The 19,976-nt window shown below is 35.6% G+C and overlaps 1 protein-coding gene and 1 pseudogene across 2 annotated transcripts; one reads left to right on the top strand and one right to left on the bottom strand.

Annotated features, from left to right (window-relative positions):
• The first annotated feature begins 301 nt into the window (after nucleotides 1–301).
• LOC132037382 (probable galacturonosyltransferase 13) lies at nucleotides 302–7,900 on the top strand. 2 transcript variants are annotated; one of them, XM_059427891.1, is made up of 6 exons: nucleotides 302–1,135; nucleotides 3,309–3,364; nucleotides 3,501–3,659; nucleotides 4,196–4,786; nucleotides 6,016–6,318; nucleotides 7,002–7,900. In XM_059427891.1, exons 1-6 carry the CDS (start codon nucleotides 889–891, stop codon nucleotides 7,281–7,283), a joined length of 1,638 nt encoding a protein of 545 aa, XP_059283874.1. In that variant the 5' UTR covers nucleotides 302–888; the 3' UTR covers nucleotides 7,284–7,900. The 2 variants fall into 2 exon arrangements, with proteins under 2 accessions (XP_059283874.1, XP_059283882.1); XM_059427899.1 differs by having other exon boundaries at nucleotides 307–1,135; nucleotides 3,504–3,659.
• Nucleotides 7,901–8,207: 307 nt separating this feature from the next.
• Nucleotides 8,208–12,535, bottom strand: LOC132047586 (casein kinase 1-like protein 1; annotated as a pseudogene).
• Nucleotides 12,536–19,976: the final 7,441 nt, after the last annotated feature.

Here is a 19,976-nt window from a genome sequence, read left to right as displayed (position 1 = left end):
TCTTTTGATATTAATTAAATCTTTACCATAATTTCGTGATTTTCGGACAGCTCTATCTTTATTCCCACATGTTCTATTTTTCTTCTTCTTCTTCTTTTTTTTTTTTTTTTTTTTAATTTAAAAAAAAAACTTTTTCTTCGTGTTGTAGCTTGTATGCCACATGCTTTTGAGTAGTAGTAAAATATTACACACAGTCCTGTTTTTTTACTTATTTATCGTTATTACACATTTCCATTTTAATCTTTTTTTCTGCTGTCACCTCTTCTCTTCTTCTTTTCTTTATTTTTGTTTCCTAATATAGAAAAAAAATTGTCCATCAAAATTAGAAAAAACACACAAATAATACACACACACACAAAAAAAAAGGCAAATTACCATCTCCCCTTCCCCTTTCTCTCTGCATTCAATTTCTGATCTCGGGGGAAAAAAAAAAATTAGCTTTTCAGCTCAAGAACAAATTCCCACTTTGAATTTTATTCAAATATTCGTTATTTCATTTGATTAATTCATTCCTTCATAGATAGGTTCCCTTTTTTTTTTTTTTTTTTCTTTTTTAAATTCTTTTGCACACACAGATGTGTTATGTGTGTGTATTCACATTGAAACTGATATAGAAAGTTGTAGACATTACCATTTATACAAGCTAGGTGAGATAACCCAATGCATTGGTCTTGAAAGAGACCCTTAACCTTAAGATCCTCAAAATAGTTGTTTTGGTGGATCTGATGTTGAAAAACAGCAAATTTGCACTGTTAAGTATTATCAAGAATAGGAGAATAAGGTTAAAAATCCTCAAATCTTGATTGTGGGGTTACTTTCTTTTCAAGATTAGCTTTTTTAGCTTGAGAGCCTCTTAAGGAGTAGAGAAATTAGTTGGGGTTGGAAGAAATGCAGCTGCATTTCTCACCTAGTATGAGAAGTATAACAATATCGAGCAGTGGTGGTAGTAGTAGTAGTAGTAGCAGTAATGGCAATGGAGGGTTAGGTGATTTGATGAAGATCAAAGTTGCAGCTCGAAAATTCTCATATCGAACACTCTTTCACACTATACTTATACTAGCATTCTTGTTGCCATTTGTCTTCATTCTCACTGCTCTTGTTACCCTTGAAGGTGTCAACAAGTGCTCCTCATTTGGTACTTAATCTTCTTTTCCCCCTTTATTTTATTGTTACCTACATCCTTAATATTTTTCATCCACACTAATTGATTCCAAGATCATGTTGTGCTTCTTCATTGTTGAAAATTGTTGCTTGAGGTGGAAACTTTCATGTTTCTTTTACCAAATTATTAGTATTAGGTAGCTTTTTATGTGTAGACTTCCAAATGCTCCTCATTTGGTACTTAATCTTTTTCCCCTCCATTTTCCTTCAATCTTTTTCCCCTCCATTTTCCTTCATTGATTGTTAGCTAGATCCTTAATGTTTTTTCTCTGTTTTCCTTTATTGTAATGTTGATTAGACCTTTCACCAATCCTTCCGAGTGGTCTGGTAGGAGGTATTAGAGAAAATAATGCTAGTATTAGCTCTGGTATTATTTAGTCACTTGTTTGGTAGTGTTTTCAACGTACTTGTATTAGTTATACACCCTATTCAGTACTATTCTTATAGTACATAGTAAACTATGGCATTAACAATACCAGTACTATTCCTGTTCTAATACACCCTAGTCAGTACTATTCTTGTACTAATACAACCTATTTATTTAATAGAACAAACCAAATTGTCGATAAAATATAATGCCAGCATTACTAATACACCATATTCAGTACTATTCTTTTACACCCTACCAAACGACCCCTTAGTGATATCCGTCGCCACATTAATTGCTTCCTAGATCATTTTCCGCTTCTCCATTGTTGTAAATTGTTGCTCGAGGTGGAAATTTTCATGTTTCTCTTCCCAAATTATTATTAGTTAGCTTTTTATGTTTAGACTTCTAAATGCACCAGTTGAGCAACATTATAGTGATTGAGGATACCAGAAGGGACAAGATAGACCTAAAATCACATAAAGGGGAATTGTCGGAGAAAAGCTATAATCTTTAGTAATCAAGGCAAAAGTAGCTAAAAGTAGAACATATTGAAAGCAATCCATATGGGCGATACCAATTAGTTGGGAGTTGGGACTACGGTTTATTGCACTTACATTAGGTTTGGGGAGGAATAAGTGTGGGATTTGGAGAACCCGTGATTTGCCGTAGATAAATTACTCACCAATATTGGATTAAATCGGGCTCGAATATAACACAATATATAGAGGATTCTTATAATATGTTGCTCGAACTCTTCAAAAATGCCGATGGGTGCCTGTCGGATCCTCCAAAAATAGTATATTTTTTGAGGATCCGACATGGGTGCTGCAACATTTTTGGAGAGTCCGAGCAACATAAATTTATCCTTGACCCTAATTAGTTTGGGGTTGAGGCGTAGTTGAGTGATCAGACTGATAAAAAAAGAAAGGTATAATGGAGTGATCAGTTGATTATTAGGTCGCCTGGATTTTGTCACATGTCAATAGGAATTAAATCATTTTCCTGTCACCGGTAATGCCGTAGGAGTTGTTTTATTCTTAGTTTTATTGAGTGTTGTCTGATGTACTATAGTGGTGTTGATTATTTCTATCATTACCCTATCCAAGTATTTCGGTTTGATAATAAATACCCTTTAGAAAGGAAAAGAAGGGCAATGTTATACTCAATCTGAAATAAGTTTTTGCAATCCTTAACTCGTTTGTTTTTGTTCAACTAATAATTAACATCTCAAAAAGGAATTACTACTGTACATACTTTTGTCGGTATGAGTTGAAGTACTGAATATCTGTGTGCATTTGGGTGGGATGGCGTGGGGGGCTTAGTGCTGTTTCAGGTACTTTGTTCTAATGGCATCTAGTAAGTGCGGTTTTAGATATTGCTTACTTGCATGTGTAATAACTTCTCCTATGTGTATACCGTCAGTAAATATTGTTTGTTTTCTACGTGTTTGCACTTTTTTGAATCACAAGTTTCTTCAGTTGACAAATTCATATCACATCATTCAGTTGCTTTGGATATACTTTTAAATGCTGCTTCTCTGTTCCAAAGAAATGATAGAAGAAGCTTTTGCTGGACAGACTCTTTTGGGTTTTGGGACCCCAGTGTGTCTTTGGGTCCTGTTTGAATTTGGTCTCGTGTTGGATCTAGTTACGATGCTTGTACTTGCTGCTTCTTTCTCAATTCAGTTCCAGATATTGTCTGTTAAAGGTGCTAGTTTTCATTTCTTTATGATTTTCCTGAGATACCATAACTTCATTTCCTTCACATTGATCTTCAGATTGTTTAGGCAGACGATTAGGACCAAAGCTCCTTGGGCGATCTGACGGTTCAGGGGTAAATAAATTTCCATCTACATTTCTTGTTGAGCGCTTAAGTTGAATGCCTTTCCTTTCTTATCTTTGTTTTTTGTGATAAGTTTAAGTGGACTACCTTTCCTTAGCCCAAGCCTTTGACATTTTTTCTGTTTCAGCAGAAGCTTGTTAAGGATTTTGTTAAGATCCTCAATCAAGTGAACTCTGAGGAAGTGCCTGCTGGCTTGAAGCTCCCAGAGTCATATACTCAACTAGTTTCTGAAATAAAAAACAACAAGCACAGCACAAAACAATTTGCTTTTATGCTGAAGGGAATGGTATGTGCATGTAATTGATCTCTCTCTTTATTTGTGTACTATTTATTTCTAGACACATTAATTCTGCATTTCCATTTTGCTTTATTGTTACTCTTGCCTTTTCTTTTGGGCATCATGCACACTGGTGGGGGGTGGTTGAGTTACTTCTTGTCCCCACTTTGTTTTGGGCAGGGACAAATACAGAAAGATATGAATAGCGGAATGAAAGTGCATGAGATATGAATACGGTCATTAAACAGCTAAGAACCCTTCCTCCTCTCATACATAGCCTGTTTGTTTGAGGATACCAATACTTTTTCTTCTCCTTCGAATGTTATCCTACTGTTGTAGATTTTGTTGCACGTTTTCATTGTGATGTTTGTTATGCACTATGCTGCAGTTTTGGAAAAAAAGTTTGATATATTATTTACCACATAGTTGTGGTTCCTTTAATGCCTATGCATGCATTCAGATTCTGTGTATACATTCGGATTATCTGTATATAGCCCTTACTAAACTTTCCTTTACATTTTTCTTTTCATCATTTGAATTTGCAGATGGAGAGATCTGAAAGGGAGATCAGGGAATCAAAATTTGCAGAGTTAACGAATAAACATTTTACTGCAAATGCAGTTCCAAAAGGCATTCACTGTCTTTCACTGCGGTTGACTGATGAATACTCGACCAATGCTCATGCACGCAAACAGTTGCCTTCACCAGAACTACTCCCTTTGCTCTCCGACAACTCATTGCACCATTTTGTACTGTCGACTGATAACATTCTAGCTGCGTCAGTTGTCGTCAATTCTGCCGTGCAGTCATCCCTAAAGCCTGAAAAGATTGTGTTCCACGTCATCACTGATAAGAAAACATATGCAGGCATGCATTCATGGTTTGCTTTGAATCCTGTCTCTCCTGCTATTGTGGAAGTTAAAGGTGTTCATCAGTTTGACTGGTTGACAAGAGAAAATGTTCCAGTGCTTGAAGCAGTTGAGAGCCATTATGGGATTCGACAATACTACCATGGAAATCATGTTGCAGGTGCCAATCTCAGTGTTATTACTCCACGCTCTTTTGCCTCAAAATTGCAGGCTAGAAGTCCAAAATACATATCCTTGCTAAATCATATCCGCATATATTTGCCAGAGGTAACACTTTGTCATATGGCATAAATTGTCTTCTGTTGTTTCTAACTTATAATTTGGAAGGATGAAATTGTCAGGTCAAAAAGGCTTGACAAGAGAGGGATAACCTAGTAAGGACAAGTTGAGTATTCAGTCACTAAGATAGCACAAGTGGGAAGGGCCACTGTTGAGCTCTTGCGTAGGGGTAAGGAGGGGAGGGTGTTTTTTACCATACTAAAACGAAAAACAAAAAAAACCAAAAAGGAAAAAGTAAACTGTTAAGTCCAAAAGGCTTACTTTTTATCCCTCTCTCACAGTCATATGGAACTATCTTGCAGCCTATTGGATAATATATCACTGGTTTTAATTATAACCGCTCAGAAATAAAACTTCAGGATGAGTATAGAGACAAATGATAGTCTTAATTATGAAAAATTATTGCTTAAGCAAACTGCAACAACAACAACATACCCAGTGTAATCCCACAAGTGGGGTCTGGGGAACTTAAGCAAACTGCCTACTGTGGAATTTGCTTTATTGATCTCAACCTAAATTTAGTCTATTGTTGAGATTTTCTCTGTAGGATTTAGTATTCATATGTTAACATTATCAACTTATTTAGTATATACACGTAAGCAGAGGCCATATACCCAAATTGTATGTTTGCATATTGCTAAAGGGAACAGATTATTTCCTCAATCCTTTGCCATTTACTTGCCAATAGAATGGAATAGCAGAGTCTTATGCAGTACTTCTCAAAACATATCTGCTCACAATTTTCAAGCTTCCAGTCCTTGTGAACAAAATCATTGCATACCCTAAGGTGCATCAGTCGTTGTTAATCAATAAGGAAATCCACATTTTTTAATCTTCCTCTAAAAAGTTCTTTTTCATGGGCATCTTCTATTCAAAAGGATCTTACTCAATTCAAATTTGGAGCGTGAAGAGCACATGTTAGCATTTGTTCGTTCCTCGTTTTCTTCTTCTTGTTCTGTCATTTACCAAATGTCCCATAAATACGACAAATGTGTAGCCCCAAGTGCTTTTCATTTCAGCTAGAATCCTGCTTTATACAGCACAAGTTTTTTCTGTTTTATTTTCTTCTCCTTGCTTTTGATTGGCTTTAAAATTTACATTGTCCTATTTTGGCTCTTTATTCTTTCACATATTTTTGTATCTCAACTTCTGCATTGTGTAGATATGAACGCTCTCTTACCGGTACAAGCTTGAGATTTTTGTGTTGTATTTTGCAGCTCTTCCCAAACCTTGATAAAGTGGTTTTCTTAGACGATGATGTTGTAATTCAGCGTGACCTATCTCCCTTGTGGGACATTGACCTGAATGGTAAGGTGAATGGAGCTGTTGAGACCTGTGAAGGTGAAGATAAGTGGGTGATGTCTAAGCGATTCAGAAATTACTTCAATTTTTCTCATCCTCTCATAGCAAAGAATTTGAACCCCAACGAGTGTGCATGGGCTTATGGGATGAATATCTTTGACTTGCGTGTATGGAGAAAGAACAGTATAAAAAATAGTTATCATGCATGGCTTAAAGAGGTAATCACATCTTCATAATTTTTAACCTAATCTTTAAATATGTGAATTTTCTAAATTCCATGGGATTATTATTTTTTGATCTTTCAAGAGCTGGAGATGATCCTTTTCTTTTTCTTTTTTTTTTTAAAAAAAAAAAAAAAAAAAATCTTTCAAGAGCTGCAATTCTTCTTGGATTCCTGCTTATGTCTTCATAGTACTTGTCTTTTTTTGTAGCTCGTTTAACTTTTCTCCTGTGACATGTTCATCTAAGAGACACAAGTATGTGTACGTCCTAGCTCAGCATTTTTGTTTGTTATATGAGATAAGCTTTACGATCTTGGTTTCCTGTTTGACACATAAAAGATATTGTGATTAAGAAGTTTAATGGTTCTAGAGGTCTTTATTGTCTATTTTGGTGTCCATGCTTACATAGACAAGGGCATCGCATGGAATCTTTGCTTTACCTATTGTTGCCCAATGGGACCGGTGTAGATTAGATGTTGGGTGACTAAATTGTGTTGTATTATGCCACTCAAGGATTTATCTGTTATTTCAATTCTGAAAAGAGTTGAATAATTTGAACTACTTATTTTGCAATTCAACTTGGAATCATGTGATCTTGTCCGCGGCGTTTTCTAAATTTTCTGGTGAACAGAAATAAACGTGCTTTTGGTTGGCATTCTGAAGCTTTTTGATCATTGTAGAATCTGAAGTTAAACTTGACTATGTGGAAACTTGGTACACTGCCTCCTGCTTTGATTGCATTCAAAGGTCATGTTCATCCGATTGACCCATCGTGGCACATGCTTGGCTTGGGCTATCAGAATAATACCAATGTTGAGAATGTGAAGAAGGCTGCTGTAATTCATTACAATGGCCAATCGAAGCCTTGGCTTGAAATAGGCTTTGAGCATCTCCGTCCTTTTTGGACCAAGTATGTTAACAGCTCCAATGATTTTATTAGGAATTGCCACATATTGGAGTAGTTAATGTGTTATGCTGCGAGGACAACACACAGGATAGAAATTCAAATGGCACAGGCTTTGCAGAATATTTGCGGGGAACTTCAAACCGAATTGACAAGGAGATTCTGATACTTAGCAGAATTGGTTGGATATATTCAGGTATTGGACGTGCTGCTTTGACTCAGTTCTATGAAGAGTACCTGCAACACTAGCATGGATATGAGATTCATTCTTCCCATCTGTAAACTAAAAATTTGTCGCCTAGTTTGTTATGTGACAAAGTACATTATATTTGCCCTTTAGCTGGATGTAGCATACGTCTGCTGATTAGGAGGCAATATCAGTGATACAAATTGGGACATCCCGAGAAGCAAAACTAGGATTCTGGCGTTGTTGGCTACCCCTTTGGCCCCGTTAGAGGTTGAGATGATTCTTTTAACTTAATTTCATTTTTTCCCTTGTCAGTTTGGCTGCCATCGCCCTTTTGTTTCTTGATTAAATCATGTTTTCTCATGTTAGACTGTATATTATAGAAATTTAAGTTCCCAGTCGATGAACTATGTAGGTTATACATATTGGTACTTATTTTGTATGATTGAGATATATTATTGACAGGATCAGAAAATTCTTTTTATCAAGTTGTCCTCTCACAGACCTTTGCTTATATATTCCATGATTTAGCATAAACTGGGCATGTGATTCTTTCAGAGATGTGAGTTGTTTCAACGTTTTCTGATTCTGCAGCATTTCCTCTCTCTACATGATCTTTTCGAGTTCGTTTTACTTTTCAAATTTGGAATTTACTTTAGATTAATCGGGACTGAGGTATAGTTGTTCTTTGTTGTTGTATTCTCTATCTGAAATCCAAAACTAACAACGAAGAGGAGAAATATGATCGCAGCAGAAGTTTATGATGCTCATTCTCCAATTAGAATTGGCTAAATGTCAATGTCGAAGGGAGCTATCATACTTGTAGCCAAGAGATTGAAATGCTCCAATTTGGACCAGAGTAATACCTGCATACCACTTATAGTACTCTTTCCCTGCTTTACTTGAGTAGGGAAATAGTTTCAGCTGTTTTAGGATATAAACATTACTCTTATGTCTTATAGGCAGAAGGGACGCCCCAGAATGGAGCAGAGAAATTGGGTCTATTTTTTCTGTTTTTATTTCTTCAATGTTGAATACACCAATAACAACAACTACGATTCAGTCCTAAAGAAGTTAGAGCATGCAAAACATGCAAGAACATGTAGTGTATAAGACTTGGCAGGAAGTAAGCTATATATAGGAGAAAGAAACATCAAATTGGGCCCTATGCATGTTTGAATCTGGCACGTCTTAGGGCCTTGTCTACACCGGAAAGCCGCTTAAGTGAGCCTTTTGACAACAGTGGTGGTTAGCAACCACTGGATGCATTTTAAAACCAATTAGTATGTTCAAAATTTAGTGAACATGAATTTTCCGAACTGTTCGGTAGTATTAAAAGCGAATATTGACCTCAGTATATCAACAGCTTCTTATGATCAAAGCAAATATTAACATCCAATCTTATGAAAAATTGGGTAAGTACTTCCATTCAACCTTTAATACGATCAAAACCAAGGAATATCATAAGTAATACTAGTTAAAAGAGGCATTGGGACTCAGCTTCACAAGTCTTGATTATGGAAAGGCATCAGGATCTCCCGTTATACTTCTATTAGCAGCCCTGCATTTATGAGTGGACAAGAACTAGTCCTTCGAATAGGATCTGCTGATCGTCGCCCTCCTCCACCTGCAAAATTGAGGAGAGCAGATGAAAATGAAAATTCCCATTTAAAAAAAAAAAAAAAAAAAGACAAGGAGAATTGACCAGCATTTAGGTGTAGTTACAAAAGCCAATTATCAACATGCTTGAGTTTAGAAACAAGAGCACACATAGAGTCATGCTGGAAAATAACCTGAATGTCTTTCTGCATTGGGAATGGCTGGAGGAATGTCTTAAGCTGGGTGTGGCACCAGCACCAGGGCCCTAAATAGAGCAACCATTGTTAGATACAAGTGAAGCAGAAAACAGAGATGTAACACCACTTACAAGAGGTCGGGAAGCAGGAGTTGCAATTGGAGTCCAATCAAAAGCATAGTCAAATTGAAAGCCTGCAAAGGAAAGGTAATGGATATATTAACAGACAAAGCTAAAAAGCATTTCTTCCAAGCTTATTAAGACCTTCACGGATGAATAGGTCACGGAATATTCTCTTCAGATAAGCCTAATCTGGTTCATCCTCAAACTGGAGAGAACGACAGTGATTGAAATATGATGCAAATGCAGTAGGATAACCCAACATAAGTCCTGCGGAAACACAGACAGATCAGCATTTAAGTTCCATAGTAAAAAGGAGTCCAATCACCATATTTACGAATAAATTACCTCAATAAATGTTGAAGCCTTATTTTCTCCAATTTTCTCATACTTCTGCTTCTTAGTAACTACTGTGATCCCTTCCCAAGGAAGACTGCAATAAATAGATGTCAAACACATGCAGGCAAAGGCAAAAGCAAGAGGAAGACAAATTGCAGCAAAAATCACCTTCCTCGGAGGAAGTACATAAAACATATCTAAGAGATTCTAAATCATCCCTCGTGCTTTGTTCTATAATTACCAAAATAGTACATCAAGTCAAAAGACAGCAAAGTTCATCTATCAGAAGAGTGAAAATAAAGAATTAAGAACACTAAACGAAACCAAGGTGAGTGTATATGCTAGCATATATCGGAGAGACTATAAAGTTTTTGTTAAGTTTTCAGGGCCGAATACCATGTAAACTGACGTAATAAGATTAAAACAAATGCATGGGCATAAAAATAGTACTAATATATATCCTAGGACATACTGAATTAAGAAGAGAGCAGCCCTATGTTGTACCTAATGCAAATGGAAGAGTTGGAATTGGAGGAACTTGTAGAGATCACACTGGAAAAATTAACATGGCATTTGCTCGGAATGTTGGTATAGATACTAGTAATATGGCCGAAGCCAAGGCCGCTCTAAATGGACTGAAATGGTGTTCTCAAAATGCGCATAACAAAGTAATTTTGGAATGTGACTCAAAGATTGTGGTTGAGATGATCAAAGGAAACTACAATATCCCCTGGCAAATGAAGAACATTATTAATCAAATTCAAAATATATCAAGTACTATTACTTGCCAGATTCGTCATTGCTATAGGGAAGCCAACCAAGTTGCAGATGCTTTAGCAAAATGGAGTATTACAAACGAGGATTTGATTATTTTTGCATATGATCATCTTCCATCGATGGCCATCGGACCTTATAGACTTGATCTCATACAAATGGAGTCCTTTCGGCATAAATAGACGAAGAATTTTTTTGTATAGAAATGCAATAGCATGGCTGTTGGTGACAATATTGCAGCAAAAATACACTTTGGAGAAGTATTTAGTAAAGCCCCAACTTTGCCACAACTCTTTGGAGGGACTTTAGTCTTAGCATTTTGGCTGCATCAAGACATGGCACTAGCTAGCAGCTGCTGCATTCCCACAATTTCCTCCTGTTGCATTTGCTTGAAGAAGAAGCTAAGTGAGTTATTTATGGCTAACACATGATGTAAAAAATGGAAGGGATAGGCCTTCTAAGCTAGTTGATATACTAAGCTATTTTTCTTTTATATTTGTGCAAAACTTGTACAGTTTTTGCCAGTGCTTATTTTTTGCTAGCAGTCATTGGCTGCAAACCGGAAAAGAGGGTCGAGCTTCTGCTCCCCTCAGCTTTGTAATTTCCGATTTACTGATATAAAGGTCACGCCACCATACAACGGAAAAAAAAAAAAAACCTACAATACTAAGCCGGAAATACACACACCACAATGTTTTCTTTAGGGAACGGAAGAGGAAGGAGAGGGAGTGGTAGAGTATTTTTCAAAAGTTTAATTACAATCATTAGTGACATCTTGTTTCCTTTCCTTCCAAATCCTTCCACCCAAACATAAAGTGTTTTTGGCAGGAATACAAGCATTCATTGAAACCACATCGTACATTTGGCATTATCATTATAGACAAGTCGGAATATCCCACCCTCATATTAAAATATAAAAACAACCCTAGCTGTAACTTTGCATTGCCCAACAGGACTATATCATTTTTTTAAGAGAAGGTAAGTATTACTAATGTCGAAAGCAGCAACTGTGCTGTGATTACAACATCTAAAAGTTAGCAAAAATAAGAAAACCTGCGGTTGTCTATCCAAAAGCAAAAGCCAACATGACTATCTGCAGTGGTTATTTTAAAATTTAATGAATATTTTCTTTTTTTCTATTGCTCGAAGGGAAATTTTAATAAACGTTCTTCATTTTGGCCAAGATGTCCTTTTTCAGGATAAGTGTATGGCGTTGTGATGTCCTCGTTGGAAGGGACTTTTACATTAGATTGCTTCCAATGCTAAAGCCAACTCAAAGCTTTTAAAAACAAGGGAAAAGAACACAAGGGGCAAGTGAGAATTCCCTACATCCTCCCTCCAAAGAGTATTTTCAACAAGACTTTAAAGTGGCAAGAAATGGAGGCACTTAATATCCTACCAAATGAGCAACTCATAATCAACTTACCTGTAAGGAATGTGTTGGTGACTTGAATGGTGTCTGTACCTCTTGTCTAGACCAAAGTCAATAACGTAGGCCTGCATTTTAAGCCAAAACAAAATATTAAAGAAACAATAAATCCTGCAAAATCATGGAAACAAAGTAACAACACAGTAATAAGAATATGGGACCTGATCTGCGCGCCTTCCTAAACCCATAAGAAAATTTTCTGGCTAGATATGTGGATGCAAAAATGATTTAGAATGAACAAATTCAATACAATTTGTCTGCAGTAAACACCAGACTAGCCATATAACCAACACATGTTAAGAAGGTATAAATTTGAAGCATTAATTAAAATTAACCATTTGATCTGCAAGCATCAAAATTGTCTTCAGGGAAAACTTCCTACTGAAAAAACTAAGTGAAACTTCAAGATTGGGTCCAAGCAAATCCATGACCAGAACATTGTAACCTCCCTCCACGTCGAACCGCCTCGTATTTGGAATTCCAGCTACAAGAGTGAAGTATTAAAATTATAATGCTAACCAGAACAAACTAGACAAGCGAGAATAGAGACTAGGAATAGAAACAGGATAAGCCATTACTTCCTCCCCGAAGAACTCTATACAACTTTGCCTCATAGAGCAATTGAGGAGGCATTGACCTGACATTTTCCTGCAAAATATTTAACATCTTGTAACATAATAAAAACAGGTAGATGGAATTGCCATTTATAATGTCAGAAAAGACGAGACATTACAAGCCAAGACTTAAAAGCATGAGCAAATAAAGCACCTCGGTTACCTAACATTTTGCAGATACTGGTCTACAGGAATATTCTACATATGAGATTCATCTTCCTAATGTTACTTCGAAAAGCAAGAGATATGTTATAATCTTAAATGTTGTTGGCATGGAATATGTTTCAGATTTAAGACCAATGCATGGCTACATAGTAGTATTATAATGTTCACAACTGATAAGCAAGCAGCTTCTATTTCATTCCGTGTAGTCAATGTTGGGGACCAAACAAACCAATAAATAGGAGGTAAAAATTTTAAGTTTCTTTCCCACAGTAATTGAAATTCATAACATAGATTTTACCAATCAATTAGGATAATTCATGTATAATAACATCAAAAAAAGATTATCAATATGTTGAAGTACAAGCCATATTTATACAGCATTCAACATCTGGCCTTTATACGGGTCAATATCAACTAAAGAAGCTTAAGAAAAAGGCGCTAACACCCCTCCTCCGGGCGAGGAGAGTCCATCAATATTGAATCCCAGAATAGAGTTTAATTCAATTTACTACTCAACACAGTGCCTTGAGGAGATTCCCAAGTTGGTTGCTAATAGAAGTAGCCCGATAAAGAGCAAAGCATGGCATTCACAAAGAAATGGTCTAAAGAGTCAAATAGTTTTTCTTTGATTGTGATCTCTTCAAATATCTTGTAGGGACTTTCAATTAGAAAATATAGTGATGCATGGAATTTTCAAATATCTTGTAGGGACTTTGAATTAGAAAATATAGTGATGCATGGAATTTTTTAGTGCAATGCCTTAATATGTATACTTATTTTCACAAGTTAAGAAGTCAATGTCTGACCTTTAACACTCTGAACCCCTCTCACCTTAGGGAAAAGAGATTATTAGAACAATAACCATGTTAAAATATAGGAAAGTGATATAGTTCACTTCCATGTAATTAATATTGTAAGACACTCAGATTATTAAAACAATAACCATGTTAAAATATAGGAAAGCGATATAGTTCACTTCCAAGTAATTAATATTGTAAGGCACTGGCTCAAATATGTCATCGAACTATCTGAAATGGCTTATCCATATCACTCGGGTGGCATATGTGGGTTATTTTGTTAAGTTCAGTGGCATATTTGAGACTTTTCCCAATCCCTTATAATAGCCAGATTTCACCATGAAAAGACACACATACTCTTAATTCACACACTCATATGTACTCCACACCTAGCGATACCTCATTAGTGTACTCTTTTAAACCTTGTCTTTTTTTCAAATTTTATGTGTTATTAAAATCTTTTTAAAGAGCCATTAAGTGCGTGAAAATTGTGAATGATGTAGAATAAGATTAGATTTATAATCTATTTGGAGTAATAAGAGAGTATAATTTTCCATGTAAAGTAATAATGTTATTAGTGTAGGGGCAGTTATATAAAATTATAAGTTTATTACATAAAATTAGAAAATATGGAGGTTTATATAGGAATATGATTCTAAAAGGTTGAATATGATGTATCAATGATAAAAAGAAAAATAACATAAGTTGGTATTATTACCCAAAAAAGCCATGTATTATAAGGGATTGGAAAAGACTCAAAAATGCTATTGAACTTAACGAAATGGCTCGTGTATGCCACTCATAAAAAGGGGTGGGGTACTGGGGTTGGTTAGTAATGAAGCGTTTAGATAAGGGGAAAGATCACACATGCCCCCTCAAACAAAAATAATTACCCGCTCATACCCCCATTACTTTCATAACCCTAGAAAAAATCAAAAGTATTTACCCGAGATGCCCCTCAATTATGATACCAATATGATATATAAATATACTGAGATAGTATCATGAAAGCTGCTTCAGTCCTTCTCTTAGTCCTCCATGATACCATCATGGTATATAAATATACTGAGATGGTATCATGGAAGATGCCTCAGTCCTTCTCTTAGTCCTCCATGATACCATCATGGTATATAAATATACTGAGACAGTAGTATGAATGATCATGTTCATTTATTAAAAATGACACGCTTTTCTCCAAAAAAACCTCTATAATACCATCGTCTTATATACATATACTGTGATGGTATCATGGAGGACTGCTTCAGTCCTTGGATGAGACACTCCTCAGGACCATGGTACTATCACAGTATCAGGTAAGCCCGTTAACCGGTTTAACCGGAACCGGACCGATAACCGGCCGGTTTCCGGTTAAAAAACCGGAACCGTTTAACCGGTTTCGGTTTACGGTTTGCTCTCCTGAATCGGGTCCGGTTAAAAAGCTTCAAAACCTTTTTTTATTTTTTTGTTTTTTGTATTATACATATATATTATAGTATTTATTAGTATATTGTAGGTATATTTACATATGTTATACAAGTTTATAAGTAAGTTTGAATATTTACCGACTAACAAGCTATAAGAAGTCGGCCACGAGAATAATAATATACGTGTATACGAATATATATATTAAGTTATATGCTTAAGTTAACACTATATACTACATATACCTAAAATATAGTAAGAAATATATATATATATGTTTAAGTTATATACTATATATATATAATATATATATATATACTTATAACTTATATATATATATATATATATACACACACACACATATATATATATATATATATATATATATATATATACATACATACTTTAAGTATACTATATATACTTATAACTTATGTTATTTATAGCTTAATTGTTTTCTAAGTTTATAAATTCGTATATACGTATACATATATATATATATACCTAAAATATAGTAAGAATATACTTATATATATATCAATATATGTATCAGTATACCCGTTCCACCATCCTTACCAGTTCCTTGCTTAAAACTAAATACTTGTCCATATAGGGTACATGTAGCTGATTGGTTTTCCCTATTCTTAGTCATAAATTTCCAAACTTTCCATTTACGAGTTCTAGGCGGTTTGTCTTCAGGTATGTGATTGTGCGGGACATGTATCTCCTATGGGATTTTCGGGGGGGTTGTGTTTCATCATCATCATCTAAGTCTTCATTAAAAGTGTCGGTAAAATGTTGTTGCATTGCCTCATGACTTAAAAGTGGATTATTTTCTCCAACATCAATACCTAAATTAGGTGTTTCTTCCACAAATGTTTCCTCATTAAGCCCACGCCTAACAATACCACTACTACCACCGGCACCACGTCTTAATCTCTTTGACATTATTAAATAGAATTAATTTAAATCACAACAAATTAAATTGCTAGAATTAAATTGCGTAAATTAAATTGCGAAAAATAAATTGCTAGAATTAAATTGCGAAAAATAAAGATAGAGTTGGAACGAAGGTACCAAATTGCCGGATTAATTTCCAACAAAGTGAAGGCGGCTAGAATTGCAAATCCACGAAAATTACTTCGGATTGTTGCAAAATCACCAACTCCAACAACAATATTATAATTGCAAAATTAATAATTGAAACTATAATAAGACTTTGTAATATTTATTTGAGAGAAATATAAAGTGACTAATTATTGCAAAGTAACTATAATTGAGAGATTGAGATTTGAGAGAAAGAGAAGAGTGAATTGGTGTGAATTAAAATGAAAATGAAGAAGGGTTTATATAGGGGTGAGGGATGGGTTAAAGTGTTAAAAAAAAGTTTGGGGGGGTTGGGGGGGCCAAAAATTAAGTAAATGACCGTTTGGCAACGGCCATTTTTGCAAATGGACCGTTGCCAACGGTCCAATTACGCCCAGCCCAACGGCTCTTTAAATTTTTTTTTTTTTTTTAATTTAACCGGTCCGGTTCCGGTTTCAAAAAAATGGGAACTAAACCGGTAAAAGAATTAACGGTTAACCGGTTCTACCGGTTCCGGTTTTAACCGGTTCAACCGAACCGGTTGACGGGCTTAGTATCAGGGTACCAACCCAAACTAATTACACTGAAACACTAAAATCTAAATCAAGGATTTATTTTTAAGGTTAAAATTATTATCTTTCAAAACTATTTTACAAACAAAATACAACTGATTAAAAAGATAATTATACACTAAAAATAAATGTATAATTTCATATATTGAGTGCAAAATTTGATATGATACGTGCATATTGTTCTAGTCTATATCTTGTACACTAATATATATGTATAGCTTAAAAGTAATCGATTTATATATTGAAATACATGGTATAATATTGATAAAGTTGCATAGCTGAACAACCCTATCTTATTCCTTCCTTATTTTGTTGTAAAAAATTATTTGTATATTAAATAGACATGGTATAATATTGTATATTAATGACATATTGACATTTCAGCTTTGTCACCGAGTATAATACATGGTATAGTACTGGTATAATATTAGTATTTTGAAGTTATCCGGAGTATAATTTTATAATTCAATCTCACATATTGTAAAATATTATATATCTAGATTCTAGAGTATACATAATAAATATAACCGATATATATTCCTTCCTTTTTGATATTGCAAGAATAATTACAACAACAACATACCCCCTGTTATCGCACTAGTGGGATCTGGGGAGGGAGAGTGTACGCGGACCTAACCCTTACATTGCAAGGTAGATAAGATGTTTCCGATAGACTTCGGCTCAAAGAAATGCAAACCCAAGCAGTCGGGGAAAGAAATTGTAACACCTCGCACCTTCAAACTAAGCTATGTTCATGATTCAGGACTTAGAAAACCAGACGGGGAGTGTTAGAGTAAAATTCGTTTCAGTTCAGTGAATTCTCAATTTTACGCCCAGTTATATGGACCGTATAAAGTTATAGGGGCCGACAAATGCCCGTACATTTTCCCCAGAAAATCCAACTTTCTGTTTAGGAAGTACGGTGAGACATACAGACCATATAAAATTATACGGGCCGTATTACCAACCGTACTTTTGGTCCGTATCGAGGCATGGAAAAATCTCAGCTTCTGGAATTTGAAAATCGAAGTACAGTCAGTTTATACAGACCATACATTTATGTACGGGCTGTATATTGTGCCCGTACAATTAGTGACGCAGTGAATAGTATAAATACGCGTTTTAAGTCTTTTATTCTATTTTTCATCTTTTCAAGCCCTAGCACGAAGTTTTCTCCTCCCATCACTCTCATAGACCAAGGTAATCCTATTCTAAGTATTCCAAGTGAATTCTAACCTATATCCATGAATGCTAAGTAGAAATTCATTGTTCCTAACCTATGGGTTTTCAAGAAAACCCATCTCAAGGATTCAAGAGTGAAACTTTTGAGATTCCTCTTCAAGTTCAGACCTTTTTTACAAGTTGTGGAGCGATTAAGGTATGTAGGGTTTCTATCCACGTGTGGAAACATCATTGTTCTTCCCTACACCACGCTCTTCCATGAAAATATGAAGTTTCACCAAAACTAGGATTTCTAGTCAAATTCATGATAACCTTAAGTACATGTACCATGATATACCATGTTCGTATTAATAATTCGTTATTGTGTTCTTAATATTCCATTTTGGTTATTGGGAATCCGTCCGTAATCCATGAACACCCATGCTTTGCATTCCATGGGTTCATAAATGTAAGATATGAACTAGTATGCTTATTTTCATGAAAATCTACATGCTTTTCATGTTTTCATACAAGTTATACTATATACTTATACTCATGCTATATTATACTCACGAATTATGTTTACAAGCCATATTTACGAATCATGTCTACAAGTCATGCTTACAAGTTATGTTATACAAACCAGGGGCTCAGATGCCACCTATATCCATGTTCATGTTTTTAGGAGTAGCATAGGTTTTCTAAGGCCGAGACATTTTGTAACTACGTATGCTAACGTAGGGTAAGGGTCGATCCACCCTGATTAGGATGACACCTTCAGACAATTGAATTGAATCCTTTCATGTTATAGTTATGTCTCATACCCTGGCAAGGTCTTGGGGCTGCTCTGCTGGTCAGGCCAGGTACCAGACTCCATGTACCCACGTGGTGATTTCATGTTGTCGGTTATACTGCGGCTCTCCCACAAGATACATAGATATATGTACTTAAATTTTTTTTTTTTTACTCATGTTATAAATTTATTCATGTCAGATGATGCTCATGTTCATGTTCAGCTTACAGTTTCAATTTCAGTTCTACTATTTCATGTTCCATGTTTATTTCATTCAGTTGCTTTACATACCAGTACAATTCAAATGTACTGACGTCCCCTTTTATTGCCCCGGGCTTGCATTTCACGATGCATGTAGTGATTTACAGGACAACGGATCTACTCTTTAGGACATTCTTTGGTATCAGCTTTTGGTGTGTCCCATCTCATTCGGGGTTTTATCATTATTTATATTTCATGTTCATGTTAGTTATGCAGTCAAGGTATGCCAGGGGCCTTGTCCTGGTAAACATTTTTGCAGTCAGACTCACGTTTAGAGGTTTCATAAACTAGTCAGTTTTGTCATGTCAGATGTTCAGTTGATTTAGCCTCGTTGGCTACATTACTATATTTAAGCATGTCATGCTATAATAGTATTTTTTAGACTTATGATTATTGAACTTCATGTTTTCACAAGTCATGCATGTTTAACCTATATTCCGTATCAGCTCATGTCCCATGTTGACTCAGCAAGCCATGTGGTTCGCTCGGTCACATGCAGCAAGGCATCGAATGTCGGGTTACGTCCAGACCATGGTTCGGGGCGTGACAGAAATGACAGAAGTAAAGAAGTAATGGAAAAATACAGTATAAACCATGACAATGCAATCTGAAGAAAAAAAAGGACAATATCATAACTACCACAAAATCATACAATAATCGAAGCACAAGAATCACAGATAATAACATAAATCTAAGATCAAGAGACTACCAAAATAATACTACAACTATAAGTATATACAGGTGAAGTGTGACAACGCTCAACTACCTACTAGCCTTCTGCCCTAATCCGTGTCCTCCATAACCTCATATCTAAGATCATGTCCTCGGTGAGCTGAAACTGCATCATGTCTTATCTAATCACCTCTCCCTAATACTTCTTTGGCCTACCTCTACCCTCCTTAAATCATCCAAAGTCAACTTCTTACACCTCCGCACTCGGGCATCCGCACATCTCCTCTTCACATGCCCGAAACATCTCAGCCGCACTTCTCTCATCTTGTCCTCCACCGAGACCTACCCCACCTTGTCCCATATCTCTTTATTTCTAATCGTATCTCTCCTCGTATGCCCACACATCCACCGCGACAATTTCATTTCCACCACCTTAATCTTCTGAACGTGAGAGTTCTTGACTGGCCAACACTCCGCACCATACAACATAGTTGATCTAACCACCGCTCTATAAAAGTTATTTTTAAGTTTTGATGGCACCTTCTTATCACACAAGACTCTGGA

This window comes from Lycium ferocissimum, chromosome 2 (assembly GCF_029784015.1).
Source record: "Lycium ferocissimum isolate CSIRO_LF1 chromosome 2, AGI_CSIRO_Lferr_CH_V1, whole genome shotgun sequence".
NCBI classification, from domain to species: Eukaryota; Viridiplantae; Streptophyta; class Magnoliopsida; order Solanales; family Solanaceae; genus Lycium; species Lycium ferocissimum.
The sequence above is the reverse complement of the archived record's forward strand: the minus strand, read 5'-3'. Positions and strand labels throughout refer to the sequence as shown.